The 22,800-nt window shown below is 40.5% G+C and overlaps 1 protein-coding gene across 6 annotated transcripts in view; it reads left to right on the top strand.

Annotated features, from left to right (window-relative positions):
- The window catches only part of SSX2IP (SSX family member 2 interacting protein), a 60,926-nt gene extending 56,981 nt beyond the window's left edge, over window positions 1–3,945 (top strand). For all 6 annotated transcript variants that reach the window (XM_075936365.2, XM_075936364.2, XM_075936361.2 and 3 more), the window contains 3 exons: window positions 326–437; window positions 3,422–3,542; window positions 3,787–3,945. In XM_075936365.2, the coding sequence (XP_075792480.1) occupies window positions 326–437; window positions 3,422–3,542; window positions 3,787–3,871 (318 nt within the window). In that variant the 3' untranslated portion in view covers window positions 3,872–3,945. The remainder of the gene's footprint in view (window positions 1–325; window positions 438–3,421; window positions 3,543–3,786) is intronic.
- Window positions 3,946–22,800: the final 18,855 nt, after the last annotated feature.

Raw genomic sequence — 22,800 nt, 5'->3', positions numbered from 1 at the left:
TCAGATGACCGGCCATCTGAAGAAATGCGCTGTGCCCACGAAAGCTCATGATACATCTACATGTTTTTTTAGTCTATAAAGTGCAACCAGACCATTTGATGTTTTTTTCTGTACAGACTAACTTGGCTACCCCCTGAAGCATCCATTTAGGAAGAGTTCTTGAACAAACGGACTCAGAGACAGACATCAAAATCTCTAAAATAATAAGTCTGTCTGTCTGTCTATATGAACAAACTTCATTTTATGACTTTATATGCAAAGCACATCAATCGGTATAAATCTACCACTTTCTGTATAGAATATAAGTTGGCATCTCTCTTTTCAGAGAAAGGCATTTGAAGAAGATAGAGGAGCTTGGCTGAAGCAACAGTTTTTGAGCATAACTTATGATCACAAGAACTCTGAACATGTGAAGTCTCAAAGTGCCTTCTCAGGAAGCAAGTATTTTACTCATTAACTTTTGTAAATGTCATAAAACTCGTCTTTATAATGTTTTATTTTCTCTCTCAACTGGAAGATACATACACAAGAAAATGGAAGCTTCCTAAGTTTAAAGATATCCTTGATCTAATTTAAAAAACCTTAGAAATCTACGTAAAAGTTGGAGCTACTAGGGTGTCTTGGTAGTTCACCTAAGAAGGGAATCCTGAGAGTCCAGTCATGATTACATGATAAGCTTCTCTTTGAGAAGTAAGCTATTGAATGTCAAATATAGAACGGAACTCTTAGCACTAAATAGCATGCTTAATTAGTGAGTAAGATGTAAAGCACTTTGTATACTGAGAATAGAAAAATAAGGTGACATATGGAGAGCTGAAGAGATTAGAAATAAAGGTAGGAACTGGGACGCATCATTCTGGAAATATTTGGTTATTGCATCTGATAACCCAATGCATAAGCTATTCAATGGAAAAGAAGCAATGGAGAACAGTAAAATAGTGAAAGTGATGCTATTGATGGTAGTAAAAAGGAATTTAGTTTTGTGCTGCCATAATTTCTATGCCAGATCATCTGCAGTGTGTTTTCAGATGACTGTCATGTCCTTTGGAAACAAATTGAAAATATTTGTCTCTATAGGTAATGTTTTTTTCTAACATTAATAATTCTAGAATATATATTTTTCATACAACCCCATAAACACAAAATTAACCCATTAAACTCTTGCTTAGTTTCATGTGACTTTTCAGCCTCCTATCAGTGTTAGATACACTTTTTTCACTCCCAGATTTGCACGTGCGCAGTTTAATTTGCACCTTTGAGCACAACATGCTACAGCATTTAATTGTTATTATTCATCCTGTTTCAACGTTAATGGATTTTTTTTTTTGTATGGCCATGGTAAGCACATTTTAAGAAAGAATATAGCAATAAACACTCCTGCCTATAAACACTTAAGAATTCCTTTGCCACTTTGACGTAATGCCATTTGGATACGCTTACATAATGGTTATCAATAGAACTCTACATTTTACTTTACAGTAGAGTCCCAATTATCCGACCTAAACGGGACCGTCACGTGGTCGGATTACCGAATATGTCGGATGATAGGGACTCTACTGTAGCCTGGCCCTATCCCTGCCTGGCCCTGGCCCCTGCCCTCCCTGCAGCTTCCTGGCGCCCGGCCCCGCTCATTGCTCTGTAGCTCTCCTGGAGCCACTGATGCCTGCAGCTCCCGGGAACAAAGCGGCGCTGGCAGGAGCGGCATCAGTGACTCCAAGAGAGCAACGGGGCAGTGAGCAGGGCCATTCTCCCGCCCCGTGCCCTGGAGCCACTGATGCCACTCCTGCTGGCGCCGCTTCGTCCCCAAGAGCTGCAGGCATCAGCGGCTCCAGGGCGCGAGCAGGGAGAATAGCTCCACTAGCTGCCCCATTGCTCTCTTGGAACCGCTGATGCCTCTTCTGCCGGCGCCACTTTGTCCCGGGACCTGCAGGGTTGGATAAAGCGGAGTGTCGGATTACCGAATGATGGATAATCCGGACTCTACTGTAGTTTTAAGATTTTACTATGTTAAACTCCAAAATAATATAACTCCAAAGTATATAATGGAAATGCTGTGTAATAGTGCATTATTCTCTGCATAATTCTGCTTTCCCAGCTTTTGTGAAGCATTTTGAAATCATAAATGAAAAAGAATCACAGGGCTTGATCCAGCTCTCGTAGGTAATGCTGGTCTGTTCATTCACTGAAATAAAGGGCTAGATCAGCAAGTGCCAAGCAATGTTATCTAGTCAGTTTAATTTCTTTTGGATATGAGCTAACTTATGAACTCTCATGCTCTCATCAATAATTTTTGCAATGATACTGGCAGGTATCCAAGACTCTTAAGCGGAGGTGGGCAGGGCCTGCCAAACCTTATAATCCAACCCGCAGCTTGTCCCATCTGGACCCTCTGGAACTGCCGGGACCCTTGGAAACCGGACCTTGGAAGCTGAGAGATTGTGCTGGGGGCAGAGGCAGCATGCAAATTCGGCCCCCTCACCCCCGTGCACTCCCTGCTACAGCTCTCCCCAGGCCAGAATCCTCTCCTGAACCCCTACCCCCTCCTAGACCATACACCCCAATCCCCTGCCCCAGGTCATAGCCCCACTTCTTCACCCAAACTCCTTCTCAGACCCTACACCCTCTCCTGCACACCAGTCATCTATCCCGAGCTCCCTTCTGCACCCCAGTCTCCATCCCAGATCCCACATCATCTCCACATAAAAGTGCAGCCCCTTGACCACTTTACAAAATCTTGGAGTATGTCTACACTATGGGGTAAGGTCAAATTAGGAGTCACAAGTTCAGCTACGTTAACTGCATAGCTGAAGTCAAAGGTACCTTAACTTGACTTTTGGTTACTGTCTGTGCTGCAGAAAGCCCAAGGAAGAACGCTTTCCTTTTGATTTCCCTTACTCCTCGTGGATGCAGAACTACCGGCATTGACAGGAGTGTCCCTCTAAGTTTGAATTAGCATGTCTTCTCGAGACCTGCTAATTTGAACCCTGGAAAATCGACAGTGGCAGCTTCAATCTTCTCTGTAGTGTAGACATACCCTTGGAGTGCTCCTCCGTCAAAAATGTTTGCCCACCCCTGCTCAGAAATCCTACAATACAATACAAGTTTTACTACACAATAAGTAAAAATCTGATCCAGAAAATATTAATGTGTGTCTTTTTTAAACACGATTATTCCCATTGAGTTCAGTGAGACTATTTGTATTCCTATTTTTCTTGTTTTAAAGTTAAATATTTACTAAAAGGAATACTGTACTCTCTCTCTGTGTACTGCTTTTGACATCCTTTTAGTTCAGTAATCTAATCATTTTATTAATGTGCATATTTATTATTATTGGGAGAAAATAAGAGTTATGGAAGAAGGCCTCTTTCTAGATACTTTATAACTACAAGATTGTTTAATAAATTACTTGTATGTCTTGCAGGTTCTGAGCCAGACAATCAGTTAATAAACTTCAGGTCTCGGCACAAGAAACCTCATTTTTTGTCTAGTGTACCTATGGCAGAGGAACTTTGCCAGACAGTTCAACATATCGCACACAACAGGTATCTGAAATTATATCACCAGTCTTTACTTTTATAGTGTGTGTGTGAACTGCTCCTCTTGAGTAATAGTGATTAGAGAATAGTACCATAGCTTTGGAAGATCTAAATAGACATTACAACAAAAGTTACAGTGGAATACATTATTTAGCATAATTATTATGCAACTTTCAACCATTATCAAAACCATTTTTTACTTACGTTTGTAAAGGGAAATATTAGTTACATTTTAACTTTCTCTTTCCAGCAATTCAAGCACTGTATTGAATAAAACTACTGAAGACAGCAAGCCAAAGCAATGGAAGGGTATCAACAAACCAGAAGCTGAATAATGCATCAAGACATTGGTCATAGAAGATTTCTAAAGTTCATGTTCTATGTTATAGATAAACTGCCTTAGACTTTCTAGGGTTGTCTGCTGTCTTTTGTTAAAGAAATGTGTCCATAAACTTTTCTTTCTAAGGTGAAACAGGGTGTTATGAGTTTGATCCTCCTTTCAATGAGCTAAGAGATTATCTGAATTGCAGTGTGTGGGTGTGACTTTTTATTTTTTTTAAATAATTTCTTTTTTGCAACTTTTGAAAGATTTTTTTTTTTAAAATAAACTAGAAAAGTTTTGGATATTCTAGTAACAGAAGCTGAGATTCTGTGAATAAAGGAATGTATGGGATTTGGTTGTAAATGAGACACTGGAACTTTAGTGTTTATTTTCATCACAGACAAAGGTAGCACTTTTAGGATTGTTTAATTATTGTAAATGTACATTTATATCGAAAGTGTAGCTAGCATTGAAACTTTTGTCTCAACTTGAATGTACAGTATACTGTAGATTTTTAACAATACAGGTTATATATTTATTAAGTCATGTGACTTGAAAGTACCTCTTTCATAGCTTTCCAATGATTAAAGTGCAAGATCTTTATAAGTTTGTAAATAGACAATATAAATGATTCTGCTAAGATGCCATGAAATGAAACACATGCATCTATAATCATAGTATTTTACATGCCAATTTAAACTGGTTTTATAGTGATATACTGTTTACAGTACAGATGTGTTAGGATTATAATTGTTTCAGTCAAGAATCAAATTCTTTGAAACATAAATGGACAATATATGTGAAAAGTATATTCTAAGAAATGTATTTCCTATTTTATGTGCATTCAGTTCTTGCTGTCTAGCATAATCTTTTTGTATCAATCAGTTGAAAACAGTCGTGATCCTACAACAACAAATCTGCATGGTGTATTTTTTTCTTTATCAACTCAAGTTACTTTGGCCTTGATTTAAAGAAATCCGTTTTGATCATAATTTCATGAATTGTCATAGTTTTAAGGGGGAGGTCTTAGTAAAAGAAACATAAACATAACATAAAACATTTAGGCTTTGTTTACACTGCAAGGTTTTTGCACAAGAATCTTTTTGAGGAAGAGATCTTCTGCAAAAACTTATTGCGCAAAAGCGCATCCACACCTCAGAAGCGCATCACAAAAGCAATGTGCTTTTGCACAAAAGAGCGTCCACACAGCATGGACACACTTGCGCAAGAAAGCTCTGATTGCCATTAACAGAATGGCCATCAGAGCACCCGTACTTTGTCTGGTAGGCTCTTTTTGTGCAAGAAACCCCTCCGGAGCATCCACACATTCCTTTTTGTGCAAGAGCTGTAGTGCAAAAAGGAAATATTCCTCATGTGGAGAGGTATAACTCTACCAGCAAAAATGCCCTCTTGTCTGCCAATTTACTGTATTATTTTTTGTTCAAAAACACGCTTGAGGTGTGGCTGCTCCGCCATTTTGCCGCCGGTTTTTGCTTAAAAACCTTGTAGTGTAGACTAATCTTACAGTGTGGAAGTGAGGGTGGATCTGAAATAGTGTTAAGAGATAAGAGGAAAGGGATTCAACTTGAAAGGTGGCGAAGTACAAACAGCAAAATCTTTGGTGTCTTTTGTGATTGATTTTCATTTCATTACCTCGCTTCTCCCTCTGTGGCTTCCATAGTTCTTTCATATTAAGGTACCTTAATGAGGTATATCGGCATAAATACTACTACAAAACCACAGCTGTTGTCACAGAAAAATTTTCTGAGTTCATTCTGATTTATTTGCAAAGGACAAACTGAGGTTGTCAAGGGTGGCTAGTGGGTAGAAATATTTCCATTTCTTCCTGGTGCAATAGTTTGGAGCATTGTTAAGAGGTCAGTGACATTTAGTCTTCTATCCGTAGTTTACCAATAAAATGTGTTGCTTTTAACCCTGAGTGCTTCCTATGCCTACAACCAGCATCTAATGAAACAGGTTTATAGACATTTCGTGAAGGCCCTGCATCTTTGCAAAGGCTTCCTTTTTTGTTCCAAGGAAGCCCTGGGCTCTTGAACAGCAACCCTTCATTCTTGTTTGCCATACTTATGCTTTGGACACGGGTCTCTGGAATTTTATTAACTTTGGTTTTTCTAAAATGTGTCTGCTCTTTGCTGCAAGTGCAATTATTATATTTCAGCACCAAATTATCATTTATCCATGTAAAAACGTTTGCACATGCAAACCAGTATGACTGTAACTTCCCTTCTGTCACTGTCATCAGTATCCACTTAGGAAGGAACAGTCAGCTTCACACATACAGAATGGGAAGCGACTGTCTAGGAAGAAGTACTGCTGAAAAGGATCTATGGGTCATAGTGGACCACAAGCTAAATATGAGTCAACAGTGTGACACTGTTGCAAAAAAAGCAAACATGATGTTTTCTAGACCTTTTAATCATTTTTGTTGCTCTTCTCTGGACTATCTCCAATTTCTCTACATTTTTCTTGAAATGTGGTGCCCCAAACTGGACACAATACTCCAACTGAGGCCTAATCAGCAGGGCTCAACAAATCACTGTTTCTACTCGCCTATGGCGAGTAGATTTCAGCCGTTCATCCCGTTCACCGGCACTGCGCACATGCACAGTGCCGATCTGACGCATGCGCGGTGCGGGGCTGGCGAGTAGATCTCACCACGGTTTGTCAAGCCCTGTTAATCAGCACAGATTAGAGTGGAAGAGTGACTACTCAGTGTCTTGCTCACAACATTCCTGTTAATACAGCCCAGAATCATGTTTGCTTATTTTGCACCTGTGTCACACTGTTGACTCATATTTAGCTTGTGGTCCACTATAACCTCTAGATCCCTTTCTGCAGTACTCCTTCCTAGATAGTCACGTCTCATTCTGTATGTGTGAAAGTGATTGTTCCTTCCTAAGTGGGGTACTTTACATTTGTCCTTATTAAACTTCATCCTATTTACCTCAGCCATTTCTCCAGTTTCCCCAGATCATTTTGAATTATGACCCTATCCTCCAAAGCAGTTGCAACCCCCTCCTAACTTGGTATCATCTGCAAGCTTAATAAGAGTACTCTCTATGCCATCATCTAAATAGTTGAAGATATTGAACAGAACAGGTCCCAAAACAGACCCTACTTGTTATGCCCTTCCAGCATGACGAACTGTTGTTAATTCTGAGAATGGTTATCCAGCCAATTATGCACCCACCTTATAAGTAGTTCCATGTAAATTGGATTTGTCTAGTTTATTGATAAGAAGGTCATGCAAGACCATACCAAATATCTTACTAAAGTCTAGGTATACCACCACGTCCACTGCTTCTCCCTTATCCACAAGACTTGTTATCCTATCAAAGAAAGCTATCAGATTGGTTTGGCATGATTGGTTCTTTACAAATCCACGCTGGCTGTTATCTATCATCTTATATTTTCTTCCAGATTTTTTCAGAGGAATTCCTTAATTACCTGTACCATTATCTTTTCTGGCACAGAAGTTAAGCTGACTGGTTTGTAGTTTCCTGGGTTGTTCTTATTTCATTTTTTTATAGATGGGCACTGTATTTGCCCTTTTTCAGTTTTCTGGAATTTCACCTGCCTTCCATGATTTTTCAAAGATGATATCTTAAGGCTCAAATACCTCCTTTATCAGCTCCTTGAGTATTCTAGGATGTATTTAATGAGACCTTGGTGACTTGCAGACATCTAACTTTTCTAATTTTTAACTTCTTCTAAACCTACCATATTTCCACTGGTATTCACTATGTTAGGCATCCCTTCATCATCAAACTTCTTGGTGAAGACCAAAACAAAGGAGTTATTAAGCAACTCTACCTTCTGGTTGATGTGATCGGAGGCCTGGTGGTTGGGGGCCCGGAAGGGGATGTGGGTGCCATCAATGATTCCCCTGCAGTTGGGGAATCCCATGGCAGCAAAGCCAGCGACAGTGGGGTCCATGTTGCCCAGGATGACTACTCTGCACAGCAGGGTGGTTGTTGATGGCCCTCACCAGCTGTAGAAGTAGACAAACAGAATCGCAGGGTTGCCAAAGCCTTTGGGAATTCCCCAAGCCCCTTCCCACAGCAGGAGAAGCCCCCTGCTTATCCCATCCCCAGCAGGGCTTTGTGAAGACAGGACTGCAAAACTTCTAGGGACAAAGATTCCCTAGGTCTTCCCTAGGGAATCCCATTCCTGTGCTTCAGCACCCTCCTGGGACAATAGAGAATACCACCTGCATGAGCACAGCCCCAACGGTCAATTTCCCCATGCCAAACTGGTTCCCGACAGAGTGGTAGCTGTTTGGCATGGTGAGCTTCTAAAGAGCGATGGTGACACCTTTCTGGAGGGGGATTGTGGGTTACGTGTGGGTGTCCTGTTACTTAAGGGCAGGGGCAAGCCACTCGCACAGCTCCAGGAAGTTCTGGAGCCACTGTTGGTCATTCCACCCTCCATGATGATTTGCCAATTGGAGCTGGTCTCCCATTGCCAGAAGTGGCAGTGCACAGTATGCAGGGGAAGAGTTGTGCTGCATGAGCAACACCTGAGGAGAGGTCAGGTGGTGCCCTACAGTTAGCTGCAGGTCCTGCTCCTGCAGTACCCTCTGGGCAGCCTGCCGTAACTGCACTAGGAGGTGCAGCATGAAGTCCAGGAGCCAGCGAGTGCTTTGCAGCAGGTCCAGTTCCATGGCTGGAGTGCTATGGTATCTACAACTGCAACCAGAGCACACAATGAGAAGAATTTGCTGTCCCTGGAGGAGGTAGGCAAAGGGGAAGAGCCTGAGACATGGCTGTAGAGGATAGCTCCTTTAAGCACAAGCCTCAGGCAGCAGCTACGGGAAGTGACTGCTGTCCTGATGCCCTGTCCAGAGTGCTTCCGGGGGGCCTTACATGCGATTCAGCCTTCAATCAGTGTGGACACTGATTTGATATAGATCTGTGCTATTTCAATGGGCATTTGTAGTGTGGACATGCTATTTTGAAATAGCTATTTTGAGAGTTGTTAGATGGAAACCACTGGAAACTTTATTGATCAATCCAACACCTTGAGTTCAATCAGAAATGAATTGGAAGCCAGTGTAAACTCCAGAGCGCCGATATAATATCGCCTGCATCAAGGGCTTGAAAAGTGCAGGCAGCAACACACACTTAATTTTGATCTGCTTAGAGTAGGCTTCAGGCCTGTTAGCCACCCTTTTCTGTAGTTTAGTCATTCAGAGTGTCTTAATGCTGCAGCTTTTTCAAAATAACAGCATATTTAACTCATAGCTACTGATTTTTCTATTTCCTCCCAATTAATCAATGTGGGTGTGAGCCATTTCCTCTACTGAAATTTCATAATCCTACTCAGATGCCACTAGTTTAAGATCAATCCACAGAAATTATTGTGCAAAACTTGGCTCGGTCAATTGATCTTCCCAGGCATTTAATTAAATAAAGAATATATTGAAAACAGTAAAAATCTCTCAACAGGCTGGAAGAAATGTGCTGTTTAAAGCGGTTTAAAGTTGCATATAGAATTCTTGCTTTCTAAATCGAGTTGACTATTAAAGCTCTGTAATATGACTGTGGTGATTCCAGTAGGCCACTAGGTGATGCTGTTGTTTACAATTAATTAAATGGTGTTCTGTGTATGATATGCTGGGAAAGGTAGTCAGTTTCCTGTTAAAAGAACTTGGTTGGACAGTGATAGAAATGTAGCCGTGTTAGTCTGGGGTAGCTGAAGCAAAATGCAGGACAATGTAGCACTTTAAAGACTAACAAGATGGTTTATTAGATGATGAGCTTTCGTGGGCCAGACCCACTTCCTCAGATCAAATAGTGGAAGAAAATAGTCACAACCATATATACCAAAGGATACAATTAAAAAAAATGAACACATATGAAAAGGACAAATCACATTTCAGAACAGGACGGGGATGCGGGGGGGGGGGGGGGGGAAGGAAGGAAGGAAAGTGTCTGTGAATTGATGATATTACAGGTGGGGAGAGTGGGATGTTTGTGAGTTAATGGTATTAGAGGTGATAATTGGGGAAGCTATCTTGATAATGGGTAAGATAGTTCAAGTGTTTCAATTGGTTGGACACACATCCTTAACACTTTCCTCAGATTTTTTAGGATAATACAATGATTTTGAAGGACTAAATAAATGTTTTGCTTATTCAGATTTCTTGTGCTTATGAATAGTAATAACTGAGCACTGGATAAATACTGGATTATGCTGAGGCTAACTATCCCATGGAATATAATGGAGGATTTCCGGTGACTTCAATAGCAATTGAATTTTGACCAACATGAGGAAATAGGTACTTTTAATCTGAAGAAGTGGGCTGTGCCCACAAAAACTCATGAAGCCATCTACACGTTTTGTTACTCTTTAAAGTGCTACCAGACTATTTGTTGTTTTTTAAGTTTATCCTGTACAGACTAACTCAGCTACCCCTCTGAAGCTTTGAAAAAAGGTCTCTCCTTATCCACTATCAATTTGGAAAGCACTCAGAAGAGATTAGCGTTCCAAGACTCCAGCTCCTTCATGAGTCACTAGATTTATCTCTATAATCTGGGGAGTGAATCAGCACCAGTTAGCAGGACATAGGCTCAGGTTTTCAAAGATGTAGATAAGAGTCTAGTGCGATTTTTTTTTCAAGTGTCTACATAAGGTGCCTGTCTCCTGAGGAGTTACATAAGGTGCCTGTCTCCTGAGGAGTTACAAAGTTGCTTGTGTAACTACCACTAAGTGCCTATTGGCATGTTTAGGTGCCTATCTACCTATAAAACTCTGGCCTAGAGGCTTCTAACTTTCTCCAAAGTAAATACTAGCATCCTAGGGACAAATTCAAAGTCCTGCTCCAAGCTGACCTCTTGCAGCATCAACAAACTGAGCATCATTTGTAAATCACCTTCAGCCTAATGCACCATGGAACTGTTCTACCTATAGACCTGAATCTTTCAGTAATCAGCAAAAAATCATGTACTTGTTTGTAAGATTAATAAGATTAAAAATCACCATCTGCCATGGACTGTTAGCTGATGACCAGGATCCCTGCAACTGTTTTAGCTAAAAATGACCACAACATAAATTTCCTATTGAATTCAGGACATTTTTGGTTGGAGAGCCGCTATAAAGCTATCCTAAAACTAGAATGATCAGCCAGAACAGGGTTGCTCTCCCATGCACTTTTGTAAGCAGGGGTATCACTTGCTGTGAGGCTGGAGGGGATGTTGCTCCTCCATAGAAAGGTCTGTATGATCTATTATATCTTCCACGCCTTCTCCCTGAGCATTGCAGGATATAAACTGACACAACTTTCTCTGTGAAATTTTCTGAGAAGGTGCCCTGCCTGCAACGAGATTTTCAGTGTAATAGAGTCTTCAAAGTGACTCTGATGCTACCTTCTGTCCCTTAGAGCATGTCAATCTGTGGATTTCATAGCATCCCACTGGTGTTGGGGAAAATTGTCTTAGTGTTAACATCTGTATGCCATATTGGATTTCTGGTAATCACAACTAGGAAGCCATCTTGGCTACCCATCTTCCCCCTCCTCTGGTACAGTTTTGCATCCTTTCCTCCAAAAGGCGGGAAACCAAATGGCCATGTGACCTGTAGACTGCCTGACAGCAGCAGTGTGTATAAAGATTAGCATGTCAGAGGGAGAAGGCTGCCTGTCTGAGTGGCAGAGTTCTAATGGATACCTCCGAGCCAAGCCTAACACAGGTGTGTAGGCCATAGTGTCAAGCCTTAGGTTGTGAGAGAGTCTAACCTGCATGCTAGGGTGAACCATCAATTGCCATCCTTCCTCTGGATCACACTTGCACCCATGAAGATGCAGGGACAAAAGGAGAAAACACCATCGAGCAGAGCCAACACCTACCTGCTGTTTCAGCTCCACTCTTCACCTGTCGAGTCAGCTGGTTGGTGCTGGATCTGATCCACGTAGTGAGATCACAGGGGTCCAGAAGCAAGCTGCAAGAACATGGCAGAGACCTTTTGAGTCCTCCATTTCCTTTACTGGGGATCCATTCTGGGAAGCAAATAGGTCATTTTGGTCACAGTCAGTATACTGTTTTGTATCCTTTACATGGTTACTTGGTTAGTTGTGTTGGGAATCCCTATATTTCATTTGATCTTATTTAACAGTTGATTAGTTTAATAAACACACACATGTTTTGCACCAACACTCCCTTGTCGGGTTTTTTTGGGCAGTCTCAAACCCCGATGATAGATGTGGGTAGAGAGACAAATCTCTCAACTGGTCTATCTCAACAGTCTTGCTAAAAACCAGTCAATGCTGGGGCTAATAGTTGCCAACTTAATTTAGAGTAGCCCTCGGGCTTCTCCAGTTTCTGCATGGGAAATGGACCAACATAAGCAGCCCAGGACTGGGGGAGTCCATAGACTGTCTCACTCATGAGCTATATTAGGTGTTGCTTCACTACAGCTCAGACTTTTACTACATGTTTTACTGGATATAATAGAGGTTTCATTAAATTAAATAAAAAAATCCCACTTTGCCCATATCTGGCTTGCCATTTGAATGGAAAAGACCCAATAGCACTATATTATACATAGAACACCCTTCCTTACGCTACAAAGCATCCTTTTCCTTAATTTAATGTTTGGTCCCCCCATCCCAATTTTAAACTCATTCTTGCCCATACTAAAAAGAACATTAGCTGTTGGTGTACATCTCTCTATAAAGCAGCCTGTTCTTTCCAACTAGGAAATGCTTACAACAGCTTTTATGAAGTCTCACTCTGCCTTGGTTAAGATGCATTAAAAATAGCTTGAATTTTTCCATGGATTATAGTGCAAGAAATGTGGTCCCTTCTCCAAGCGATTATCAGAAGTATTTCATGTACAGTTTAACCAGACCTGGATAAGTAATCTAATAAACTTGCTAGAAATAGCAATTTAAAGGGGTTATTATTGAAAGGAAAATAAGTAATTTACAAAATAAGTAGAATTTCAGTCCTTAGGCAGGTAGCCTAATAGCCTTACAAATATATATCTAAATTGTAATCAGGCATTGCTGCTTGTACTTACTATTTGGAATTTATAACTAAAGCAGGGATTTTATTATGTTACTAGCCAATTAGCCTGTCATAAGATGGGATTTTCAGGTCTCTCCTCCATGTCAGTCTTCTCTCCTGAGCCTCCAGTCTCTCTCTCTCTCTCCTGCCTCCCCCTCTCGCTCTCTCTCTCAGCTCTCCTATGCCTCCTGCCTTTCTCTCTGTTTCTCTCTTTCTCTTCTTCTCCCCCTCCTGCCTCTCACTCGGGGGACCGCGGAGCCCAAATGGCCTTTTGGGCTCTGCACTCCTCGTGCTGCACGGGGAGCATGGAGCCCAAACAGTTGCTTGTACCACTTGCTCCCATGTGGCGGCCTGGCTGAGTGGCGCAGAAGTCAGCCAAGCGCCATGGTGGGAGGTCAAGGAGGGCAGGGCCTGGAGCCACTGTCACGCTGCACATCACCACCCCGCTCCCCCTTCTCCCGCCATGGCGCTCGGCTGACTTCTGCGCCACTCAGCCAGGCTGCCCCGAGGGATCAAGCGGCCGTTTGGGCCCCACACTCCCCATGCAACATGGGCTGCCCAGAGGGAACAGCCAGCATTTCAGGCAACAGCGCCGCCCAGAGGGAACAGCCAGCATTTCGGTGTTACAGACTCTCAGACACTGGACTACTATATATATGATATGTAGGAGAAAATTACCAACGTTTGTGATAACAGATTTTTTTCTTCTTCTTTTCTTCTCTTCATCCTCCAAACCCCAATGCAGATGAAAGAATTCAAGGCCAGGAAGGTGCACTAAGATCATCATCTGCATGACACAGCTGAGATCTTTTCACCAGATGGATTCTGTATTGAACCCAACATTTGTGGGTGGGGTAGAGCATAGCCAATAGAAAGCCATGCAGCCATATGCTTTAAAGCCTTCAAGTGATGCAGAATCCACCAATGGTGTTATGAGCTTTCATGGGCAAAACCCACTTCCTCAGCTAATCTAAGGAAGTGGATTTTGTCCACGAAAGCTCATGAATATATAATATAAAATAATTGTTAGTCTGTAAGGTGCCACAGGACTACTCATTGTTTTTCAAGACTAACACGGCTACCCCTCTGATGCCACCAGTGGTGGTGAATTATCTTCACATAACATTTTGTGCCTTATTGTAACTGGATCAGCTTCCAGCTTCTTGTTATGCCTTTTGCTGCTAGATTACAGAGCCTTCAACTGTCAGTTTTTTTCCTTTGTAGGTTTTTACAGACTGTGACTGTGACTTACAGACTGCGATTTACTGTCACCTCTTTAAACATCTCCAACAAGCTAACAGGACTGAGCCTCTTAAGTCTCTTACTGTAAGCCAGATTTTCCTGACTTTGAATCATCTTTGTAGCTATTTTCAGAGCCTTTTTCATTTTTTCAACATCCTTTTTAAAGCACAAGCACCAAAACTGCAATCAGTTTTCCAATGATGGACTAACTAATGTTGTATATAATAGCATCTCTGTACTTTTGTGTAATGTTATTCCCCTACTTATACATCCAAGGATTGCATTTGCTCTCTTAGCACTGCATTGCACTGAAAGTGTATTATCCACCATGACTCCTAAGTCCTTTGCTTAGTTATTACTTTCCAAAATAGTCCCCCCAGATGTGTGACCTTACATTTAAGCTGTATTAAAATGCTTGTTGTTCAAGGGAGCCCAGCTTGCCAGATTGCTCTGTAGAACTGACCTGTCATTATTTACTACTCCACCAATTTTTGTGTTGTCCTCAAAGCTTAACAGCAATTGTTTATACAGTCCAAGGTCTGAAGGACCATTGTGATCATCTAATCTGACCAGCTGTTTAACACAAGCCATATAATGTTCACAACATAATTCCAGTTTGAACTAGAGCACGTTGTTAAAAAAAATTCCAGTCTCTTAAAAAACATTTCCAAAGATGGAGACTCCATCATAAGTCCTTGATAAACTGTTCCAGTGGTTAATTATCTTCACTCTTAAAGTTCACATCTTATTTTGAGGCTGAATGTGTTTAGGTTCAATTTACGTTTGTCTACTAAACCAGTGGTTCTCTAGCTCTGGTTCAGGACTCTGAAATGGGTCATGACCCCATTTTAATGGGGTTGCCAGGGTTGACATTAAACTTGCTAGGGCCCAGGGACAAACCTGAAGCCTAAGCCCTCATTTCCCAGGGCCAAAGCCCTATAGCTTCAGATGTGGGTAGCAGGGATCAGATTATCAGTCCCCTGCATGGGGCAGAAGACTTTGGGCTTTTTTTTTTTTTGGTTCCACTGTTCGGTCTCCTCACCTGGGGCCATAAAATAAATTTTGTTGTCGGAAAAGGATCGCAGTGCAATAAAGTTTGAGAACTGCTGTACTAAACTGAAGCTGCTTCCCAAGTAGATACTTATAGACTATGAGCAAGTCACTACTTGTCCTTATCCATTAATGTTCATAGTTACATGCAGGCTCCTGTCCCGCGTTGCTGCCTTTGGTACAGCTGGCAGCTGGCTCCCCAGGATTGGGGTGACAGGTGGGAGGCAGTGCATGCAGCTGGCTTCTGGCATGCACCAGTTCCTGGGGAGCCAGCTGCTGCTGCGGGTGCATGTAGCTTTGTAACCGCTGAGTTCTTCAGCAGTTCTACAGCTACACAATTACCTGCTTTTTAACATCCCTACTGCAATCTGTGCCAGTAATGATCATACTTATTCTTCTAGTTCATTGATAAAGATATTGAGTAGCACTGAGCCATGGACAGATCCAATTAGAAATGTCCTCCCTCCCACCCTGCAATTCTTCATTTACCAGTTACTTTTGGAGAACATATTTGGTCTTTCATGTCACCTTCTGTTCCCGCAAGGCACTTTTAGCAGCCCTATTAGTGTTCCTGGGACAGGGAACCCACAGTGCAGTCTTTTGCAGAGTCTGCCTGTTCCCCAGCCAGATGGCATTTCTTTACTGTGCTTTATATTTCTTTACATTTCTTTACTGTCCAGACTGAACTGGCCATTCAGAAAAAATGGTGACAAATCCTGTGGCTCTTTGCTGTTTTTTGAAATCTCCAAATTCATGACTTTTGTCATGGAAACAAAACCACTGCCTCATTGTAGGAATAACAGGGACTTATTTTAAGTAATTAAAATATAGGATGGGCTCAGGCATGATTGTTAAAAATTTTACCTTTTCCTTTTACATTAGTTAGTCTGCATTGAAGTTTTAGGAAATAAACCAGTTCAGTGTCTCTCTTATATATGTATTAATATATTAAGCTAATAGTTAAGACATAAATGAGTTTAAGTGAAATGTGTCACAAACTACATTAATTTATAGTTCTCCTAAGTTAATTTAGAAAAGTATAACACAACGATCAAATTGAGATTACAATTAAAATATAACCAGTAGGCCAATGGTTCAATTGATCTGGCTCACTAATTACTACAGTAAGTAATTCATAATATTAAATTCTGATGAGCAAGTTAAGAAAACAATCCTTTCAGAATTTTACAGGAAGGCTTGACTTGAGCAGTTAGTTCAGTGTGTTGTCTAGAGGCAAAGGCTGTTCCTTGCCTTGATTTTCAGGAAGTGCAGCTTGCATATTAATTTGCTTGTAGCTCCATTCTAGCTGCTTTTTTTTCCCTGTTAACCTCAATGCTCATACAGATTACGTTAAGCTTAGGTTTTCTAATACATCTTCTTCCCCACTTTAACGGAATGCCTGTAGCTTCCTAGCTTCTAAAATCCTGCACTTTCAGCCACTTTAGAACAATAATGCTGATTTGGTAACAGTTTTAGGCTTTTAGCATCTATTTGGGGCACAGTTAAGAATACAGATATATACATGCACACATACTACAGTGGGTGCTTGAGTGACTTGAATTGCTATGCAGATGATTTTCACAACTGCTTCTTGAAGTCTTTAGCTCCTGTGATTGGGCTTCATTCAGACGTAGGCTGATATTTACTGATATCTTCTTTTGCCCAAAACTGGAATGGGTGACGGGATGGATCACTTGCTAATTACCTGTTCTATTCACTCCTTTTGGAGCACCTGGCATTAGCCACTCTTGAAAGACAGGATACTGGTCTAGCAGGACCTTCGGTCTCACCCAGTATGGCTGTTCTTGTGTTTTTATGAAATATACTTTTGAGTGCTTACATATGTGGGGTGAGGTGAGATGGGCAAAGCAATTGATATTCTTGCTTCTTTTATTGTATTTGAGTCTTGGCTCAGCCAGTAGTCAGTGTATTTTACTATTGCATCTCTGAGGGGCCAATCCAGAGAAGGAAGGTGTTGTGTTGTTGCAAGAAAGGCTACCCGTAACCTGTTCTCCACGGCTGCGTCTAGACTGCCAAGTTTTTCTTTTGCGGAAAAATTTGCCAGCTGTCTACACTGGCCACTTGAATTTCCACAAGAACACTGATGATCTGATGTAAGATTGTTAGTGTTCTTCTGCAAATACTATGCTGCTCCTGTTCGGGCAAAAACCCTTTTCTGGAAATGCTTTTGCGCAAAAGGGCCAGTGTAGACAGCTGAAAACTGTTTTGCGCAAAAAAGCCCCGATGTTGAAAATGGCAATCGGGGCTTTCTTGCGCAAAACTGTGTCTAGATTGGCATGGACGCTTTTCCGCAAAAAGTGCTTTTGCGGAAAAGCATCCGTGCCAATCTAGACGCTCTTTTCCGCAAATGCTTTTAACGGAAAAACTTTTCCGTTAAAAGCATTTGCGGAAAATCATGCCAGTCTAGACATAGCCCACATGTTTAGCATCTCCTCTATTCTGTCCCAGGCAACCCTCTTATCCAGTTATGGGTTCTAGCAAGTAGGCCATATGGGACACCTTACTCTTTGAGTCACATCAAAGATTGTAGTCTGGGGAGGGTGTGTGTATGTGTGTGTCATAACCCAGGGTATCAGTAACCACAAACAGAGTGTCTCAATGCAATAAAGTGCCATTTCATGGGGGCTGGTGGGCAAACTTTTGCTTAGGCCCAGGCATAAGTGTCTTGATTGTTTAATATAATTGACTAGTCAAAATTAAACATTTACTCATTGCCACAGCTTTTCATGACAGCAACTTAGTTATGACACTGGAAATATAGTGCAAATGGGGCTGATGGTGTCTAGGGCAAATGAGTGCCCTTGTCCTAACAACCTTTTGCCTACATATCGAACAAGCAGCTTCAAGCCTCTCTTAATCATGCTAACTTAAACATTTGGCCGACCAAAGTTACCCAAGTCAAAGTCCAAATATGGACTATGTTCCCTATATTCTTCATGACAGTAAGTTGTGTGTAAGCTAGCTAAGTGGTCTGCCAAACATTCCCCCTCTCTCTCACTCTCTCTCTCTCTCCATCCCTGAATTTTGATACGCACAGCAGCATAATTCAACAATAATGCCAGAGCCTATAAACTCTGAGTCACACAAACATTCCCTTGAAGTAAAGGGCACTATTGCCATAAGGAAGGTGTACTTGAATAAGAAAAGGTTTGTAGAATCAGGTCTATGTCCTAGTAATTCTCCTACTTGAGAGCCATTCCTTTCACTGTGTGTTATATTACATGTGGAACACTCCTTTTGCTTTGGACAATATTAAATGGACTCTTCCAAGTGGGTGATGAATTTTCAAGTGTGTCTTAGTTGTTCAAGGCTTACAAATAACTATAGAAGAAACAAAATACAGGACTATGTAGCACTTTACAGACTAACAAGATGGTTTATTAGATGATGAGCTTTTGTGGGCCAGACCCACTTCCTCAGATCAAATAGTGGAAGAAAATAGTCACACCCATATATACCAAAGGATACAATTAAAAAAAATGAACACATATGAAAAGGACAAATCAAATTTCAGAACAGAATGGGAATGCGGGGGGAGGAAGGTAAGGTAAATGTCTGTGAGCTAATGGTAAACCATCTTGTTAGTCTTTAAAGTGCTACATAGTCCTGTATTTTGTTTCAGCTACACCAGACTAACACGGCTACATTTCTACCACTATTCCAAATAACTATAGCTGATCATAGAGCAGAACTTGGAAAAGTTCAATCAACTTCAAAGGAAATTTTGATTCAACCATCGTCAGCTTAGGTTTGTTTTCCATGAATGTTCAAGTGATGCTAAAACAACTACAAAAATGACATTTTCATCTCTCTGTGCAAATGAACTTTATATTAAAGTCTTCCACTATAGTCGCTAAAAATTTATGCCTCTATACAAAATCCAGTCACCTATCCTTGACCATGATGACTGTCAGTAAAGAAAAATGAATGAGATTTTATTTGCCAGTCCAAAAAAATAAATACTCTCCTAACAAAGTAGGCTAGTGGAACCTTTCATTGTAAAATAAGTACTTTGCTTGTTCTGTTAACTAACACAATATGAATGGCCAATCATTGTGTATATGTGTGCATTGGCTAGTCTAATCAGAAAACAGAAATGAAACCACATGATTAATCTGACTGATCAGTAAAGGGAAAATTGCAAATTGTATATTTAATTTTTGTACAGTAAAATTCACAACATTTGCAAGTTGAGGTCTGTAAACCATTGTACTCCTTAAAAACTATTCCTTAAGCAATAAGCCACTCTCCAAAACTCCCTAGAAGTTTTGTGTGCCCTTTATTTATTTATTTATTTATTTATTCCCATTTTCTGTGTGTCCCATTTTCTGTCTGATCCATATCTCTATCTATAGATCATTTTCTAGACTTTGCTCCTTATAAGATTGGAATTATTATACTGTAGTATGGATGCAAGTAATTCTGATGATGAATAGAGCAATTTGAAAGTCTAGCTCAGTTCAAATATATGGTTGCATTGGCAATTTGGTTTATTGATTAGGGCCTGGAAGCTTCTAACTGACCTGCAATTGAACTTGTTCCCTCTTCTGCTATGAATCTTTGTAGTTTTCAATTATTCCCATTTAAACTGACCTTTACCTTGGAAGGCACAATATTTACACGTTGCTGGTGAAATCTTTCAAAAAATTCCTGGTCATAGTGACCGGAGCTAAGAGGACACATTACACACATTGCAACTTTGCCAAGAAAAAGATTTTTAATACAGAAAAACAAAATGTTTTTGTGTGTATGTAATGCATGCATATACAGCTAATCTATGCTATCCAAGGTTGTACATCCATGTCAGCATATCTACTACAACATTTCCAACTCAGGCAATTTTAATGTGATCTTAGCTAGTTAGTACTTTTTCTGAAACTCCAACAGCTGGAATCAGATTATTATGTAAGAATCGCAGTTTTTGTTTAAAAGAAAGTAAATGTCTAGTGCTCATGTTGCTGAGAAAAGATGGAAATTGTGAACTGTAAAGACGCCAACCCTTGAAGCCAAAGAAAAATAATTTCCTTTTAAATTCTCATGATCTGGGAGGCCTGACTGATAATTTTTGAATGCCTGAGATTGGCAATGCTGATATTTTTGTTCTGATTGTTATATATAAAGTTCATATGCCTCCCATATACTTCAGCTTCAGGGAATGCCCAACACTTCTGAAAAATCAAACCCAAGGTCTTATTTATCCACACGTGTGTAAATATTAGTGCTTTATTGGTGACACTATAATGTTGCTTCCATTTCAAGTCATAAGTTGCAGGTATCTCTGAAAATATTTCTTGGTGGATCAGAATTTCTCAGCTTGTCAATGGATGTTGTAGTACATTCTGGTGAAATTCTAGATGGCTCATTTTACAATATCTAAATACTTAAAAAACAATTGTTACAGAGGGACAGCTCAAAAATTATAAAAAAAAATGTGCCTGAGAATCATTCCTTACTGAGGACAGGTGCCTGTGACATAACTGAATAAAGTTGGCTTAGAAATAATGTAGTTAAAAGAATTACAAAATCTCTTGTGCACAGAAATTACAGGCTAAGCTGTGACATTTAGCCACAGGCTCTAGTAAAGGGCATTGTGGAGGTTCACCACTCCCTCAAAATTCTCCTTCCAAATTCAGGCTCCTTGGGGTGGTGTAAATTTTGTAATGCTTTTTCTGCACGGTGCAGCATCCTCTCTTCACATCAGTATGGGCAGCTGGCTCTCTGCCCTTTTTCTATAAGTGCCACTCCAAATGGTGTTCCCATAAAGGACTGTCATAAAGGGCTTTGATTCTGGCCTCAAATCACACACGCTGAGCAAAGCGAGAGACTTTTTACTCCCTCACCTCACTGGGAGGCAATGAAAGAGGCTGGCCATAGTTGAGCTCTATAGGTTTTGTTGAACAAAATAGTGAATTGCAGAGCTCCAATGTGCATGCGTGAAAACATAGATGACTAGAGCCCTGAACAGAGCAATACTGTGTAAATTGATTACAACAGTTCAGCAAGATTGGTTTGTACTGTCTGATACGGACTTCTTGGAATCTTCCACTCTGGCCAGCCTACTCCACCAGCCAACACCTTCCATACTTGATTGTCACACTGCATATTGATTTTAATTTTTCTGCCATCTGGGGCTTTGGCCCTGGTTGCAGGCCTGGAGGGGAGGATGTGGCATGTTGTATGAAGGTAGGATGTAAATCTGCTGGGGGCAAGAGACCCTTTTATGGCCATTGTCCATTTCAAAGTGGATCCAGTTATCAACTCTAAGATCTATTCTAAAAAACCATTCCCTATTGTGCCAGGATTGACTGGTAGATGGGACCCATTTTCTCTTCATATTGCTTGGCAAAAGCACTTTAGAGTTAGTGGCTGGAAATCATTTTAAATGCTGAGAGACCACCTTGAGAGACAGGACAAATTTACTGCTGCTAAAGACAAAAACAAGTTTGTTTATAATCTGACCAGAAAGGAATAAACTGATCTTATATTTCAGTTGCAGATTTCCGGAGGGTATGAGGGGTCATTGTAGTTGGTGATGTCATGGACAAGTCAGTTGCACGGAGTAAGAAAAGTAACAGAAGATAGTCTTAGTAAAATGTTATATAATTCTGAATACTGAGTAAAGCTGCGGCTCTCAGAATAATGAGGAGGGCACTGTCATGCCCAGAAAATGTGCAACTAAAATGTATTCATTCTCTTGTTTAAGTAAGGTCTTGTGGTTAAGGGACTGGATGACTCTGAGCTCCATTTCAGATTTCAGGTATGATCTTGGCAAATCACTTAAATTTCTCTGATTAAAATGCAGGCCCCATTGATATGGATGGGATTTTTGCCATTGACATCAATGGAATCAGGATTTCATGCTCAATGTTTAATTTTTTCCCATTTTTGAAAAGGGGATTTGATAATACTTCCTTCTTTCCAGGCATCAATATTAGCTATTTAAATGGTAAATTCTTCTGGGTAGGGACTGTGTCTTCATATGTGTTTGTATTGTCTCTTACACAATGATCATCTATATATTAACAAAGCCAATAACATGTTTTTAAAGTTACACTTCAACAGCCATATTTGCATAGCCATAATCACTTACAAATCAACTATAATAATGTGGGTAAATGCCCATCACTGTAATCTATATATTGCTTGGTGCCCAAATTCTATCCCCATTGCATATAAATCTAGTCAGAATCCAGAACCTCACTATAACAGAATAAGACCTCAAACATTCATGTGACGCAGCAGCATAGAGATGAATCTAGGAACCGAGCTAATAACTGAAATCCATAACATTGTTATATTATTGTCATACTTTAGTACATCAAGAAGTAAGACAAAGACAGTTGTCACACTTTTAATACCGCTGGCTCACTGAGTCATTATCAGTTAGATAACATTTTGTATCATATGCCAGGTCAGAATAACCAGGACAAAGTCATCCTAATCTGTGGTAGAATCAATTACAGGCAAGCAGCCATGAACAAAATCCGGCAAATAAAATAATGTAAGATATTTATTTTTAATTTGTTTTAAAGAACTTTAGGAAAAGCAAGAGACCCTCTTAAGCAGTTTGTCAAAGATTTAAGTAAGATGATTTCAAGGAGCC

The sequence above is a fragment of the Pelodiscus sinensis genome, chromosome 9 (assembly GCF_052426305.1).
Source record: "Pelodiscus sinensis isolate ZL-2025 chromosome 9, ASM5242630v1, whole genome shotgun sequence".
Lineage (NCBI taxonomy): Eukaryota > Metazoa > Chordata > Testudines > Trionychidae > Pelodiscus > Pelodiscus sinensis.
This window is presented reverse-complemented; position numbering and strand designations above follow the sequence as displayed.